The sequence below is a fragment of the Prorops nasuta genome, unplaced genomic scaffold, assembly GCF_024137725.1.
Source record: "Prorops nasuta isolate Cenicafe-Biocafe unplaced genomic scaffold, Cenicafe_Pnas_1.2 PNAS00002, whole genome shotgun sequence".
Lineage (NCBI taxonomy): Eukaryota > Metazoa > Arthropoda > Insecta > Hymenoptera > Bethylidae > Prorops > Prorops nasuta.
Window position 1 is genome coordinate 2,898,299 of NW_027116799.1, and position 16,700 is coordinate 2,914,998.

At 41.5% G+C, this 16,700-nt stretch overlaps 2 protein-coding genes and 1 long non-coding RNA gene across 3 annotated transcripts in view; 2 read left to right on the forward strand and 1 right to left on the reverse strand.

The window, feature by feature from the left end:
• The window catches only part of COX6B (Cytochrome c oxidase subunit 6B), a 52,856-nt gene that overhangs the window by 14,323 nt on the left and 21,833 nt on the right, over positions 1-16,700 (reverse strand). The window lies entirely within an intron of this gene.
• LOC136779290 (uncharacterized) lies at positions 1,533-3,334 on the forward strand. The gene is made up of 3 exons (XR_010823539.1): positions 1,533-1,679; positions 1,752-1,848; positions 2,561-3,334. It is a non-coding gene; the product is annotated as an uncharacterized lncRNA (long non-coding RNA).
• Positions 5,062-16,700, forward strand: part of LOC136777923 (uncharacterized) — a 40,030-nt gene continuing 28,391 nt past the window's right edge. The window contains exon 1 of the mRNA XM_066734501.1: positions 5,062-6,880. Coding sequence (XP_066590598.1) covers positions 6,688-6,880 — 193 coding nt within the window. The 5' untranslated portion in view covers positions 5,062-6,687. The remainder of the gene's footprint in view (positions 6,881-16,700) is intronic.

Here is a 16,700-nt window from a genome sequence, read left to right on the forward strand (position 1 = left end):
ATTACAAATACAATAATGAATGTTATGCATTGTAATCGAAGGTGGATGTACACGTACCGATGTATTATGGAAATATAATATATATTATGTATGTATTTGGAGTCTTTATTTCGACATAACCTATAAAAGTTAATCTGTTTTCAAATTTATAACTAGATTAACTTTTAGACCACTGAAATGTCTCTTATAATACGCTACTTATGATCGCGCAATTTTATGGAGGTCAAATCGAAGAAATAGTATCAAATTTTTTGGAATTCAGGAAAGTGATAAATTTAACAAAGCCCTGGCGCACAGTGGATAAATGAAACGAGGATAAAATACGATTTTCAACATTCATTTATTTTGAGAAAATCTTTCACTTTATCTTATAGAAAATATCTTTACAACTGTATATAAAATTAATTATAAAAAATACTTTCAATAGATTAAATGTAAATTCTCTTGCATTTTTCAACAGTTCATAATTCATTGTTTGATGTTGTTAGCACTTGTTGCCCATGTTCTCCTAGTATCGTCCACTGTGCGGCAGTCCAAGGTTAAGATTCAACGGAGGGAGCACATAGACCAATATCATGGATCAGGACAAGTGAATAGAAGGATTGTGACCAGATTTTATACACATGATCTATCCTAAAAATAATGAGAGAGATTCAGGATTTTTTTTTATTGAAGTCAGGTGCAAGTACTAAGAACTTTTCTAATCAGTCCCTTTAATGGTCAGCACACATCATATTTAATGCTTGTACCATTATCTTTAACAGCGCTAGAACTCCGCAACCGAGTGACTGCTTAGTCGCTACAATGGCTTAGACATATGGGATGGTTCCAAAAATTCTTTGCAAGTCAGACTTGACGCGAGGAATCCATTTTGGAACCGTCGAAGTTAAATACGTCCGACACGCTATGTTATGAATAGTCTTTATGTTGAGGATTCTCAACATATTGTTACGGAGAGTAGTAGAAATATCAGACGTGGTATATACTCTTAAGGGGACCAATTTTAAAAGCTTCGCTAAATAAACATGAACCTAACTTCAATACGAAAGAATTTCCCAAATCATTTTTATTACTTTTGCGACAAATCATGTAAAATTTGATTTCTTATTTGACATTAGGAAAGGTTAGGTCGAATAACTGGATTGATACGTGCAAATTCTTGGCGTCCCGTTGATCGAATCGGAGCCGGTAATCGACGTTCGAATCAGGTTGATCCCTATCTGGACGTAGGAGAGGAGAGGTTAAACCAGTTAACCTCGCGATGGCTCGACCTGCGATCTCCAATGGTGATCGGAGGTGGTGGGGTCCCGAAGTCTCGTAGTAAATAATCAACGGCCGGTAATAACGTCGACTACTCGAGAGTTACCGAGCGCGACCGATTAAAGACGAAAAATGCGCGGGCTCCCCTCCCATTGGTCGTCGTTCCGAGACCTAGCGTTATTTACGACAAATCGCGTGTACCGTCACAAAACGCCGCTAGCCCATTCCCGATAGCCACTTCATTTACCGGAACATTTTCTGCTCGAGTCGGCTGCTCGTAAAACTGACCTTGCCCAATCGTTTATCGGTGGATATTTCCATTGCACGCTCGCCCGGAAAATTGGAAAAAGCGGAAAATGACCAACGGATGCAGCTTTCGGTCGATTTATCGGTTCCTGCCAAATGGAGATTGAATCGAGGTAAGAAACTGCCAATTGGGATAAGATGTATCGAGTTCACTTCGCTTGAACTCACTCTGAACAAAATTCCAGGAAGAGGCTATTGATTCGACAAGATACTGTTTATGTTACGTTCGACGAATCGTCGCAGCGATGCTAATGATGCTTTCAATAGGGAAACGTAGTTTGTGTGAGTTACCGTTCAGTGACGATTAATTGTTTACGGTCAAGCTATGGAATGACTTTCCGTTGGCAGGATGAAATTTGAGGGAACTACACGTTTGGTTCGATGAATCATGTCAATGATGCTAATGATGTTATTGCCAGAGTCGTTTAGTAGGGCAAGTCGCACTTTTCATCCTACCTACACATATAGGGACACGCTTTATTAGTACATGGGTCAATTGCTTTTTCAAGTCGTGTCGTGTATCATAATTATCGCAACGGCTCTAATCCAATTTAAAATAAAGTTGATGTGCTTCTTGACGTGACGAAATATACAAAGATTAAATGATTGATTAAAGCAGAAGAGAAAGACGAAGCTGTCTTATTAGATACGATTATGCAAGACAATTATTAAAGGCGAATATCGGTGTTTCGTTGAATTTAACTAAAATTACAAAATCTCGGCTCATCAATGAAAATAGGGGAATATTGATCTCTGTGTGAGTACTACGTTATGTCATTAATCATATAGCAGTGACTAATTCCATTGATGGGTAAGAAATAATAATACGAGAAACAAATATTTTTAATTTGCTTTCCACAAAGATATTTATACCAGAAGTCAGAATCGGTAAAGGATTTTTTTTCATTAATGTTTTAACAGAATTAATGCCAAAATGGAGTATTTATTCACTTTAGTCGCTTCTAAACTAATCTAGTTATTCTTCTGCCTTTAGATTTTTATCCTTGGGTCCCGTACAGAGATTCTAATAATAGGATCGTTCATGGCGATCGCAGCAACACAAATCACGTCTCAACGCCGGCCCGTAACTCGAAAGGATCCTTTCTCGTACGGTCTGCTTTCCTTCCATGTCTTCAGGCATACATTGCACGTGACCGGTGAAGCACAAAGAAACTGTTGCTCGCCAGGCCTGGCCAGCTCAGGGGAAAAGATGCGCTCTGGACGGACGAACGTAGAAAAAAATTCTCTCCGTTACGAAACCATCTAGGAGTGAAAGGAAGAAACCAGACATTGCGGTTCCACCTGAAACTCGACGTCACAACAAAATCACAGGAGGAACCACAATCTCAGGATCGTGCGTCGTATCAAAGTTCAACGAACGGACTCGACACTATCTGGATTCACGATTTTTGTGTTCATTTTGAAACTAGTGAATCGGTCAGAAAGGTCATACTACAGAGATAATCCAAACTGGAATAGCTCACACAGCTGACTTAAAAAAACTGTCCAATTATTTTTCAACTACACTCTCAGCGCATTCTTTCTCGTGATGTACACACAGGTGTTTTTAAACGTCAACAGAATTGCGCAACGTCGCTCAATCGTACACACGTATTATACGTGATCGTAAATGATCAAAAATTATATTAGAAAAAATTGATTGCTTCTTCTCTCCGCTCGTGCGCGTTAAAGCAATATTTTTTTTTTAATATAAATTTAATTAAAACTACCGCAAGTCATTGGAAACTATTCTGGGAAAACTACCTTTTGCGGCATAATTTGCTTGGTTATCGCAATTTCTTATCATCTATTTAATTACGCTCCTTTGTAGGATACTGCCATTTTCCTTTATCCGCGTGAAGAATCTGAATCCCCCAAAGTTCAATGACCCTTCAGGGAATCAGAGTATTCGCACATTCACCATTGGGGCTATACCGAGCGACCTTTGCGAATTGCATAAAGCCGAATGCACAGACGCATTCGTCTGTTACTACAAATTAATCTAGAGTGCAATTTAAATTACTATCAGTGTGGCCGAGTTATTTTGCAGCGTATTATAAGACCTGATTATGCAATTTGCCACTTCCAATGTAACGATTATTCCTGTGCTATAGAAATGTCGAAACGATCGAGGAACAAATAAAAATGCTGCGTGAGATCAAGATACTGCTCTCCTCTGGGAAATCGGGAAACACTTTGAGAAAAGTTTCCCTCTCGATAGCCATGTTCGAGCAGTGTGTCACGTACACGGTGGACTGTCGCTCGTTACGACACATCATTAAAAAAAATGGAGCACGATTATCTATCAAAGCTTGCAGTTGTATAATGGGACTTTATTCTCGACGATTATGGTTCCTGTCCCCTTTCCTCCAATATCGAGACCTTTATCCCGGAATGATGACTGAACCGAATTGGTCGGGTACGCGTTATCTACCAGGAGCAGGCTGGATATTGGAAAGAAGGACGATTGTGGGACAAGCAACGATGTGGATGGCTCAGGCATTCAGGGATCGACTTATCACCAATGATACATCCCTAATGACCAATATTTACCGAGATATCGAGATGCTACCAGAAAGACCCGTCGTTTAAAATTGATTAATCGAACTGGACCTGTTAACGTTCCAAGATCATGCGAGTTATAAATAGTCGCGTGTGTTTAAATGGCGCGTGCACCTTCTGTACTCAGTGTTACACGCAGATGTCTCGGCTATGTTGCGTAAGTCCAGAGATTACTATGCGAGTCCGCAATGTAACCTTGAGAACGAGCCATAAACGTTCTCACCACGTCTCTACCTACGTCGTGACGTCACCAACATGGCGCATCGTAATATTTTCTGCTCCGCCAGCAGCCTATGGGTTCACGAATCGGCGAAAACACTTTCAAAGTTTAAGATGGAGCGAGGAGAGAAGGAAAGAATGGTGCTCGTACACAAGGACTATGTTCTATATATTGGAGCATTACTGTTTATATAAGCTACATCAAACTTTACAGGTGTTAACCAGCATTGATCGGAACTCGGGAATGCTTGCTGCATACACACGCATACCTTCCGCTTATGGAACCAATACGACAGTCGCTTCATCGTGCAATAGCTGGCACGTTTAGACGCTGCTTCCATTTAAAAAACATCAATACCCTCCAGCCGGTGTAAGCACGCCCATCCAAACACCATCGGTCGACACCTGTGACTCGATACAAACGGGTTCATCGACCCGGAAGCTAAAAGCAAAAGGTTCCAAAGCTCATCGATCACGTTTTTGAACAAAGGTCTTGCGGAGTCAATCAAGCTTTGTGATTCCAAGTTGATTTACTGGAGAAGGAGGCAAAGTTGTAGGAATTGATGAAAAAGGGGGTTGGGGTGGTAGTGGGGGAGCGGTAGGGTAAGGGAAGGCATGAAAGAATGCACCGGCATTGGTAACAATGGAGACATTGCGCTGGTATAGAGAGCGATGCAAATCCGCGAGAGAGTGTAGAGTAGATCGTGGGGAGTGTCCCGAGAGGAACGGAAGGGGGTATGAAGCTGGGTCTGAGCGCGAGTGCGAGTTGGAGAAGGATAGAAATATGGTCGAGGTGAGAGGAGGATGGGGAAAGGAGAGTCGGGGCCGGGGTATTCGAGGCTTGGACGTGCCGGTGAGACTCGTAGAGTTTCAGTATGCCGCGCAGCGCGCAGGCTCGCGTACATATTGCTTCTCTCTCCGCTCTCCTCCTTCCTTCTCTCTTTCTCTCTCTCTCTTTCTCTCTTTCTTTCTCTCCTCTCTCCCTATCAAATCCTTGACATCTATCTCCTTCCCACTCTCTCCCGCACCCTTCGAATCTCACCCCCTTTCAACCCAATCCTCACACCCCAGCAGGAGCACACGTTCCGCCTCGCACGCAGGTACAAACAGCAGTTTTTCGCCAACCCCGTCCTTACCCCTCTTTCCACCCCTACAAAGTGCCCAGTGCGTTACCGAGACTCCCGGAACCCTGTCAGCAGAATCGGAGGAGACACGCGGTACTCCCGGGGATTGCACAGGTGTCCACGGAGCCATTTGCCGTGACGTGACACAGTGACACGCACGTGAAAACAAACACGTTCAGTGTCGCACACCACCAGCGTATTACGACTTACGCGCAGAAAAAAGCGCACGGGTGTGGATTATATATATAGCAGCGGACGAAAGCTGGCCAACAAAACAAGTTTTTATGAGCTTCAGTGACACGCGAGCACGTTGTTACGCGAGTGCTTTGGGCTGCTTCGTGGAAGAGTCGATGTTTGTATGGTTTTTGGATAAATGGAAGAAGAGTGTTGGTGAGTGGTTGGTCACTGGGACTGTGGTAGCTAGTAGCGACCGGTTACGAAACTTGGCACGAAATGAGGCGAGTGTATCCTCGTTCGATCGATAAAACTCTAGCGGCCTGGGTATATCGTGCTGTTGAAGCGCGCGAACCTAACCTGCAATAGGAAGGGAGGTTAGTAGCGAACAGCGATGCAGCAGAGATGAGAAATCGTACGATGCTGGATCGATAGATCGATCGATTTGATTGGACCGAGATGAGCTTTGCGAGGCAGCGATTTTTCGCGCCGATTTTAAAGGTTTTCTCGCCAGGCCGTGGCGATGACAGATGGTGAAGCGCGCGATCGTTAACCGCGATCGCGCTGATCCGAGACGATCCTCCCTCCGGATCACCGAAAGATCGAATAGCGAGAAAGAGAGGAGAGAGCGCGACAAGCTGCTTTTATTTTTAGCTGGGCTCGGTTCGCGCATCGCAAAAACCGGTTTGGAAGGTCCGGTGCGAGGCACACCGAGGTACAGGAGGGCTCCGAGTGAGACGGAGGGTTCGTCTCCCACCTCACCGACCTTCTCCTCCCTCCCAAGAGAAAGTGCAGGGAAGCCACCAAGCTGGAATTCTCCACGTTTCGAACATATCGGATTATCGATATTGCGAGGGAACGAAACGAGGAGTAACGATTTTTAGATTCGCGACCGGCTATCCGGTTCTCGCGGTAAGTTCTCTCTGCCGGTCGGTGACGGCCGAGCCGAGCCGAGTCGAGCGCGGGCGAAGTGGAAAAAGTGAGGTTAGGAAGTTTCGACTCGTTTTTGCGGGAAGCTCGTTTGTAACGATCGGTATGAAGTATGGCAACCGATCCGAGCAACCGTCAGGGTGTACGTGCAGTCGCCACGACGACGACCGATCCCGTACGAAGCGAAAGACGAGCTTTAGCAGCGCGAAGCGCCACCGGGGCCTTAGCTCTCGGACTCCTTGCCGTTGTCCTCCAATCAGCGGCCACCGCCACCCCCACTTGGGGATACTTCACCAATCCTGACGGTAAGTCTCATTCTGCATTTCTATTCTTTTCCTTCTTTTATTTCCGATTTCATTTTTGCCTCATAGCTTTCTTTTCCCTCTATTCTTCCTTCTCACGAAATTTTGTCCCTTTCTCTTCACATTTTTCCTCCTATCTTCCGAACCTTTTCCTTCTCTTTTTCATTCTTTTCTTTTTTTAAACAAGGAGCCATGCCCCGCGTGATTCATTGGTAAGCCATGCGACCATCCACCTTGTTTTGTCAACACAGTCATGAATTTTCGCGACTATGCACTTTGTCATCCTTCGCGTAGCTACTGCCTTTACACTTTTGAATCATCGTTATTACGGGGAATCCTGACTAAAGGCTGAATCGCTAAATTCGTTTGTTAAGAAATTTAATTCTGCTGATATGAGAGCGAAAGCATATCTCAGTGAATGTATATAAAGATTTCTAAGAAAACACTTCATATATTTGTTTAGCTATGCAAGAATAAAAGAGCAGACTAATAAAAAAATTAAGCTTTTGTTTTCAAAACAATTCCAACTATCGAATCCCCACGTTCCCCTTAACCGAGTCCAGATGTATGTACGAGCTGTCCGCATATGAAAAGATTAGAATCAAATTTGTGAATTAAGCTGGGGCTAAACTATAAGGAGGCAAGAATCGACCTAATTCAGAGCACAACTTCCCGTAGAGCCAGTCAATTAATTCCACCAGCTCGTTTTTACAGCAGTTACGTTGTACTCTTTCGTCATTCAGCTCTCTTCGATTCGCTTCCTCTTAACCAATACTGCAGAGGTAAGCCAGACAAGATGCGTGTTTCATTTCTTTGTTAACGTCATTATCGTCCTCGTCTTCTCCTTAAAGCGGATCATTTCATTTTCTTCTTGGCCAATAATAACACGAAAAAACACGAGATACACTCTTCAGTACCTTAAGAGGTTTTTCTGTGAGGAGTGTTGTGACAACACAATCTCTAATGCTACTGTTATTAAATATTCAACTGTTATAGAAGAAAGAACATAAAAACCACACAAATCAATTCTTCGTTTCGGTAAGTAAAGACGCAATACGATTGACCTTCCAAATGATTTGTTTACCAACGCCCTAATTCACAATGGAGCTTTTATTGGCCGGCGTTCCTGATCCGACAAACGCGGGTCGCAGCAGCCTTTATCATCCTCAATAAAGAAGCTTATTGGTGCAAGAACGAGTTTTACTTTCCGTTAGTCTTACTCTCGTTTCTCCTTTCGAGCAAACAGTGGCAAACGGTGAGCCGTAGATTAACGTCTCCTGGTCGTCGCACCTCTTCAAATAACTCATGAATAAAACAGCGGCCATTATTCTCTCTTTGTTCTTGAATAAACACGCTCGGAAGTGCATCGCGTATGTTGCTCAATTCCTCGACCGTTCCCGCAACTAAGTCTCTGGTGCTACCTGTTGGGTTCTTACCACTCGTGAAGAAATTCCTGATGTCTCCCCGTCGACTTATACGGCCGAGAGTTTCACACGCTTGTCTATCGCGTACAGACACACGCACACACACGCGTGCACCGTGTCTGATCCAAGTCGGGCATAGGTTTGACCACGCGTACGCGCGTTGTCCATTTACACACACCCACGGTGAATACGTGAATTAAAGTTTGACGGTGTTGGTTCGCCCAGTGAGATTCCACGTGTCTTTGTGTTCTGGCAGCTGACAATTGCCATATGCTAGCCGGGAAAAATACGAGTGAGTGCTGTGTATGGGAGCGGGTAAGAGTGTGTACAGGGGGGGGGGGGGGAGGGAGTTTACGCGTGTGGGGAGAGTCGATGGCACAGGTACGCCAGGTAAGTAGCTACCTGCTGAAAGAACCCTGTTCCTCACAGGTGCAACCGGTGCTATTCGGGTACTGTTACACACCGTGCATGCTTCCTGTGTAACGACCGGCATCTCTAGCGACCCACACCAACGTGTCGATTCCATGCGCGAGAAATCGCCGTTTTACTCTTACACGCTTCTCGTGTTCTTGCGCGCTTGGAAAAACCGTGAAGTATTCGATTGTACTAAAAACTGCCAACTTCAGGTTGATGTATTTCTGACGCTAAAATCAATGCGCTGCGTAGAAGGTTTTTTCTTTATTCCGTGAAACATTGATCAACGCTCGATTATAAAGCAGTGCTTACGATTTTTCATACGCAAATCTGTTACACTTGGCCTGCAGACTCGAAACGATCGATGTATTCCAACGATTAATCAACATCATGCACGTGCATAAATTGCACGCATATCCCTTCATATTTGGGATGCCAGAAAATTTAATTAATAAAGAACAATTTTAAATATTCCCATTGTGTGTTTAACTAAAAATCGATAATTCCTCTTTGGCTATTTACCGATATATTTCTAAATAAACCAAACTGACAATCATGCAGAGAATTATTGTCATTAAAGTCCGTCATTTGATCAGTATCCGACAAATCACTCTTCAAGACTCCACTTTATTCTTCTTTTCTAGAATAAAGTTGCAATTCTAACTGGATATAAGCGTCGCTAACATCTTTCCGGCTGACGTGAAAATGCTCGCTGGTCTGAAAAACGTAGCTTTTGCACTTAACCAAGTGTTCTTTTAAGAGTGTGTCAGTTTTTTTTTGACATCCTTTCATGAAATACGAGAGCATTGCTCGTGAGAGGAAAAAAAAGGAAGAGGGGACAAGCGTGTATTATTAATAAACGTGACGGACACTAGGTGGATTGCAGTGACTACTTAACGATAGTACGCAGTTACTACGTCATTTCCTGCGGCTCGCCTAACGATGGAAATTTTCTCTCGCAACGCGAGCGCGATTCGGGTTTTCATAGCGTGCAATCAATTCCAACGCGATTGATTTCTTCGAGAGACACGGTAACGTTCGTCTCAAGGTAACGCGTGTCATTACAGTGAAAGAGCAAGTACTAACACACAAACACAAACACATAAGCGAAAGGATTGCATATAGGAACGATACACGACTCGAACAGGTGTTCGTGTGTGCGTGCACGACAAGGGAGAAGTGTAAGTACCGCTATGCTGGGCCAGAAGTCTCGGAGTCCACGAGTGCAACGGCCTTTACCTGGTGTGCTCTCCCCCGCGAGACTCAACTATATGCCATCTCCACGAAAACTTATAGCCCGCGCTAAAGCCTCCTTCACGAATAAGAGCCAGCTCGTCTCCACCTAACGGAACAACGCGTGTGTTACTGTAAAACATCCGATTTCTCCTACCATCCTCACCCAATTTTCTCTACTTGTCTAACATCACCACCGTTTTCCATCAAACTCGATTCCACTGTTTTCATCCATTTATTCCTTGTGTCTTGTGTTTTAAAATGTAATTTGAATATTATTTATATATAATAAAAAAATGGAGAAATATGTTTCTGTGCTAATTAAAAAGGAATTTATAGAACTATTGGAAAACTCTTTAAATAGGTTTAATGACAATAATCGACCTTGTGTAAATTTTGTACCGTTAGATGATACTATTATCATAGTTGTTACATTAGTCATCTAACGCCAAGATTTAATGCAAATGCAAGATTTCTCTTTGCACGATAATTTTGTTATTTCGAAATGAAGCGTGTCTCGAGTCGTATAAAAGGCGAGGATCTTGACTCGGATTGGTTTTCGAGGTTGAGCCAGTCTCGATCTTCATCCCACTGGACCATCGTGACACATAAACTTGACCTTATTCCGAAGAAAATCCTCGACGACTCTGTAATTCGAACAGTGAAACTCAAATGTGTATTAAGTGTCACGCTTAATGATCTCGACCCTCGCATCATCAAAGGAACGTCATTACTCTTGAAGCAAACATTCGTATTAATTTTTTCAAGACCCACTGTAGCAAATTGCTTCTTTTACAGAGATGATTCAAAGTTTCAAGATTATACAACATTATTAGTTACAGTTTTTTTAATATTGCATTAAAATCGAGATGAATGGAGCATTGTTAGCATCACATGGATACCTTCTGGAAGAGAAATCCTTGCGTCCTTGCGACTGGCTGATTTAGTAATAGATTCAAGGCTCTCTTGCTTCTTAGATCTCGATCCACTTATGCAATTTGCTCTTGCCTCATCGGTACAATGGGCCTTTATGTTATACAAAGACGCCATTCCCTTTATCTCTGGAATCGATTTACCAGAATTTCCAATTTCTTCTCGTCCTGCCACTCAAGACTCTCCCGATGACAATTTATACCCAAACCCATCAATCTCCTACCAATTATTCCGGCAACAATGAATCACCTTGAAATTTCTTCGATGGGGACCTCGATGATAAAGAAACAGGGATCCTAATGAATTAATTATGAGAAGCAATTTGGAAAAGTTTTGTCCTCTAATGAACGAGTGTCACTGTCCTGCTAAGTATTACAATGTGACAATTTCTTTTATCAACGAAAACAAATATATAAGCAAACTTTCGAGGCTGGAATTTCTTTTTATCGAGTACGCAAGCTGTGTGCTCATTGAGCCAACGACGCTCAATGGAAAACTTTCTTGTTTGCTTTTATTAAATCGCCCGAGATTTAAACCTTTCCCCTATACACCATCCTACGAAACATTTTCGACGACTCTTGAGAAATTTCGATGCTACCGTTAATTCTACCGTCCCTAACGAGTCGAAACTGCGTCGGTATCAACGAGACCTTAACATTCTTTACTCCGCTCGTTACTGCAACCGTAAAACCATTCATGCTTCGGTAACTCTTCTGGTCAAGGGTGTTAATATGTATTCTAGTTAATAATGAGTTGTTACATAAACAAGCACAATTGTAAGAGTGAAAATAATCATAATAATATTACCCAGCTAAGATCACAATAATTCTTGTTCACTACCAATTAACAAAATAGCTTTTTAGAAGCGATAAACTCGATTCTTCTTATTCATCGAACAGTATATATACCATGTGTAAACGAGTTAAATTATTTAACGTTAATGCGTGAAAGATTTTGCAGTGAAAATGACAAAATTCGGTGAACTGAAGAATTTCAGCCAAAGTGTAATGCTCTTATAAGGATCGAGTAGGAAGTTGAGGCTAAATTTTAGGGAAGGACGGGAATAGCGCTTGTTCCAGGTCATCGGTTATTACTTTCTTTAAAAGATTCCAGGCGGTACCAAGAGGAGATTGATGCACGGAGACGCGAATCCAGATTCCAGCCTGCGGACACAGTCTGTCAAGCATACTTTCACGTAACATTCGCGTGTATATTTGCATGGCAAACACTCAATTACGTAAGGCGGAGGTGCGACTATTCGTCCACTCCTTCGTTTCTACCGGAATACGCGCTTCACTGCGATAATCTAGAATTATACCTTTGCTCCGCATATTATTCTCGCTGAGAATCGAACGAATCCGTTCCTAAACAATAAATCGCTGCTCCAAGAAGAAGGACCGTTCGGGTCCTCCACGTGGGAAAAGAATCGATAAAATGTCGCGCATCTGCGTTTCTTCTTCGGCATATATGGAGAAAAATTGCGCGTGTTGGAAACGCCAAGGTATTTGCAATGTTAACGAGGAAGATTAAAGGTGATCGTGCGGACTCGTGGTCTTGCGGGATGACTCTTAGACGAATGAGATGACAGGTATAGTTGTAGCCTCGCGAGATAAGGATGGGAGAGACGAGACGAGGCGAAGGAATCTGCAGGAATAATTCGAGTCGCGAGAGAAATGCGGATCCTGATGTTACGTCACGGACAGGATTGATCCTCGCGGTTGCTAAAATCACGCGATGCACGAGGTTTTCCCACGGGCACGCGAGGATTTTTCAGGGGGAGCGGAGGAGTTTCTAGAGGACGAAGGAGGATACGGAAGGTAAATAAGATGAGAAGGGATAAATGGAGGAAGGTCTAGCTGTGTGTGTACGTATATAAAGCTGTCGTTCCCATCCTCCCCGCAGCTTTCATTAAGTCCCTAGGGTTATTAACAACGTGTACTAACTGTAATTCGTACGAGAGATGAGCGTGTGAGCGAAACTCATCGAGAAACGTGCAGAATGTTAACTTGTTCTGTGCAGGACACGGTGATCCTGAAGACATTTTTGTTGCAACCAAAAGTCACGAATTCTTAACTCTGACCTTATCCTTCTTACGAAGCGCATGCTTGTTTCTTTGAAAAATTATTTTTCGAAAACATGTGAAAAGAATCTTACCATTTTTGGGTTATATATTATTTTGTCTCGATTTGTTTCATTTATTTATAAAAATATTCAAAGCTGACGTGTATTTCTCTTTAACCTTGAATAATTATTCGATTCTGGATCAGTTTTTGCTTCGCACTTCTTTTTCATTATTCTTAAACAATTCACTTTTGCGTTTATGCAATTAATTTGTTTGATCTTTCAGCTTTGAATGTTAATCTTTGTAGAATGCGCAACTAGCGCGAGATTATATCAGGTCGAGATCGCACGCTGCTCGACATTCCATGGCTCTTTCATAATCTTTAATTACGATAAAAACTGTTCGGCTATTATATGAAGCTTGATAAACAACTATTATTGTTATTATAAAAATGATTCTAGTTGTCGTAATAGAAAGACTCAAATTTAAAATTTAATTATACTGGAAACTGATGACAGATATAATACACTTATGAAATATTTAATCGAGGAAAGATTTTTTTGATAATTAAACAAATTTTAATGTTAAACAAATTTATTATTAGATATAATACACTTTGTACAGGTTTGGCAATTTATTTTACGAACTTCCATTTATTTCACGTATTCGATATATTAATGAATAACTCTTTAGTGAAAAAGATGACGTTAAAAATGTTTTAATGAATCTGTAATAATTTGTATATTATACTTAGGATACCGAGTGAGAGGTAAGTAAAAAGAATGCACAAAGGTTAGATAATTTCGTGGTAATCGCATTAGGCGAACAAACGTAGGGGCTGAATGTGAAAAAGAAACTCCAGAGTCGTGTCAGTGTATGAAGCGTTCAGAATGAAAAGTTAAAAATAGGTTGAAATGTTCTGTGGGCATCAATTCATTCACAAAGGAACGGATGGGAAAGTCCATCAGACGTTTACGTAATTTTAGCGATGCGCGTAGCTAACGATGACTGAACTAGTCCCAGAGAAATCCTAAGTAAGTTCTCGGAGCATCCTAAACGTATCCTAAACTAAAATAGTTTGAAATAATCCCAAACAAATTTTATGGCATTCAAATACCACAACTATATAAGAAAGTACGGCTTTTACTAAATTTCTACAGTGCCACAAATTGAAGCAAGTGAAATTTTCTGAGGTTAACAATAAACTACGCTAATTCGCGTTAAACCTAATGGTCTGGCTTTTTAGTGGTCATTTGTCTGTTTCAAAGCAAACGAGACGAATCCCCGGATGGTAAACGGTCCATTCGTGAAAGATGAAAAAGGAGCAAAGGTATTTTTACAATTTCAGTGGTGCTCAAAGGGGCTGTTACATTGTCTGGTTTTCGTAATGCGTAAATAAAGTGGCAGGCAGTCAGACGAGAGTAGCGATTCGCGTAGGAAAAAGTTGGTCGTAAAACTGAAGAGGAAAACCGTCAAGGAGTCAGATATAATTTCCAAGATGAAAGAATAGACGAGAGATAAGCCGATTACCTTTACGAGTCATAAAAATCCTCTATAAATCCTTCGCACCTACGAGCATGCAATGGACTTCCGGTTTATCGAGGGCTGCCCAACCTCGAAAATTCTAACCTCTCAATGTCGTGCGATCAAACGACAAATATCAAGGTAAACACGAAACGATTCATTAATGGACTGTAAAAGTAATTTACTCTCTAATTTGAAGATTCTTTTCTGCGTACACATTAAATCGTTATTCCTCGAAAGATCTTCAGTCTGATCAAAGATAACTGTTCTCTGAAATTCCCTAGTCTGGGGAATCGCGCGGGTACTCCCCTCATACTCAAAATGAAAAAACGCTGTCACAAGGATATTTCAGATTTTATTTTCAGATTAAATTTAATCTTTTTATATAACATAACCTTACATTGTCATTAACAAATAACAAAAGGAATAAAAAAATCTATATCTGGTGTATTTCTGGCGTTAATATTCTCAGGTTTAACAGGAATTAAAAAATTGTTATGACACAGAGAACCGTAGAATAGCGTGATTAATTAGCGAATTCCATTGGTATTATCCGAGATATCGGAGCGGAAGCGCATGGGTATCGTTTCCCAATGATCATGACGCGTATTCGTCCAGGTCATGGTTCGCGTGCTCGTGTCGATCGTGAAGCTGGGACGCGCAGGATGTCATGTCGATAATGGTCCGTATTTAACATAGATCGGTGCCATTAGGATAGTTAATCGTTAGAACGATGCACTGGGAAGTCAACGTCCTCGCGACCGGTTCCTCCCGCGGCTTAAACTTTATCTTCTGGTCGGGACTCATCCCTTCCTATCTCACCTCTGGAAGCCAACGATCCTCCGACGCTGCTGTATTCTCAACTCGACCAAAAAGACTCCAATTCACATTGATAACGACTCTGTAGAAATTATTCTTCACTCTCGTCATTTTATTTATCTTTTCAATGTTGTGAATAATTTTTCTCCTCTCATATACGAATAAAACTGATAAAAGAGCCTTGCTCCGAATTGTATAATTTTTCAAGAATCATGTTAATGGAGTATTTTGGATTTTGGCAGTTGGTTATTATGCACGAGGGATGGAGAGGGAATTGCAGGATGAGTAGCGAGGGTTTTGGGATTAGGATTGGTTGTCGCTTCGTATTTTGTGGGGAAATGGTGATCCCAGCGGAGGCCGGAGAGTGCCACTGGGGAAACCAGTAGAATTGATAGAGTCGATCTGTGGAATGCGATCGTCCTGGCGGGCAACAAATTATTTGCTTGCGGGAAGCTATGCTTGGCGCTCGAGTGGGTCTGCGCAGTCTGCATCCGCAATCTCAGACTAGCGAAACGCATTAGACACAACTGATGGAAATAACGTAGATAAGAGAAGTTATCGCGAAATATACGAGTTTATCACGATTCGATCCAGATCCAGACAACCATATGTTGAATCGTAACGTTACAATTTCTCATTCTCTTCGGCAAACTTCATTAACTCGTTCCTTTTGAATGATCTTTGATAATAAATTTTATGCGAACATTACGCATTTAATTTTTTTGCGCGTCTGTATTTGCATTAGAGAAGACTGATGGAAATGACGTAGAGGAAAGAAACTATCTTGGAATATACGAGATTGTCTAGTAACGATAGCGAGTGAGATATTTAGAACTTTTGATCGAGAGACAACCATGTTAGATCGTTTCGTTATCGTTTTTCATTTTTGTTTTAACAAACCTCATTAACCTGTTACTTTTGAACGATCTCTTGTGATAAATAATACGTGCGAATACAACAAATTTATTTTTCTGTATGTCCAGTTTGCAATTTGGAATTAAGAAACGGATTGGAAAAGATTGATGGAAATAATTTAGAGAGAAACGAAGCTGTCGAGGAATATATCAGATTTTTTCTTATGTACAATGATTTTTAATCAGGTTGTTCCAAGTGGATCGAGACAAAGCCATGTTAAATCGACACGTTAAGATTTCTAATTCCTCTTGACAGTTTTCATAAACTCGTTCCTTTGTAACAAAAACTAATTATATTTGCAAAAGACAAGGGTTTTAAAAATACATAATGAAAAATGTAGTTTTTTGATCAAATCCAGAACTCAGTAGGTTATTTTCTTGTATCGTATTTGACAAAATCGAGATGCAATAGGATACGTAAAAATATACATACGAATAAGTATAGAGTGCTGTTGGTTTCGATTGTAACAAAGGACGTATAGCGTTAAATCATCTGACAA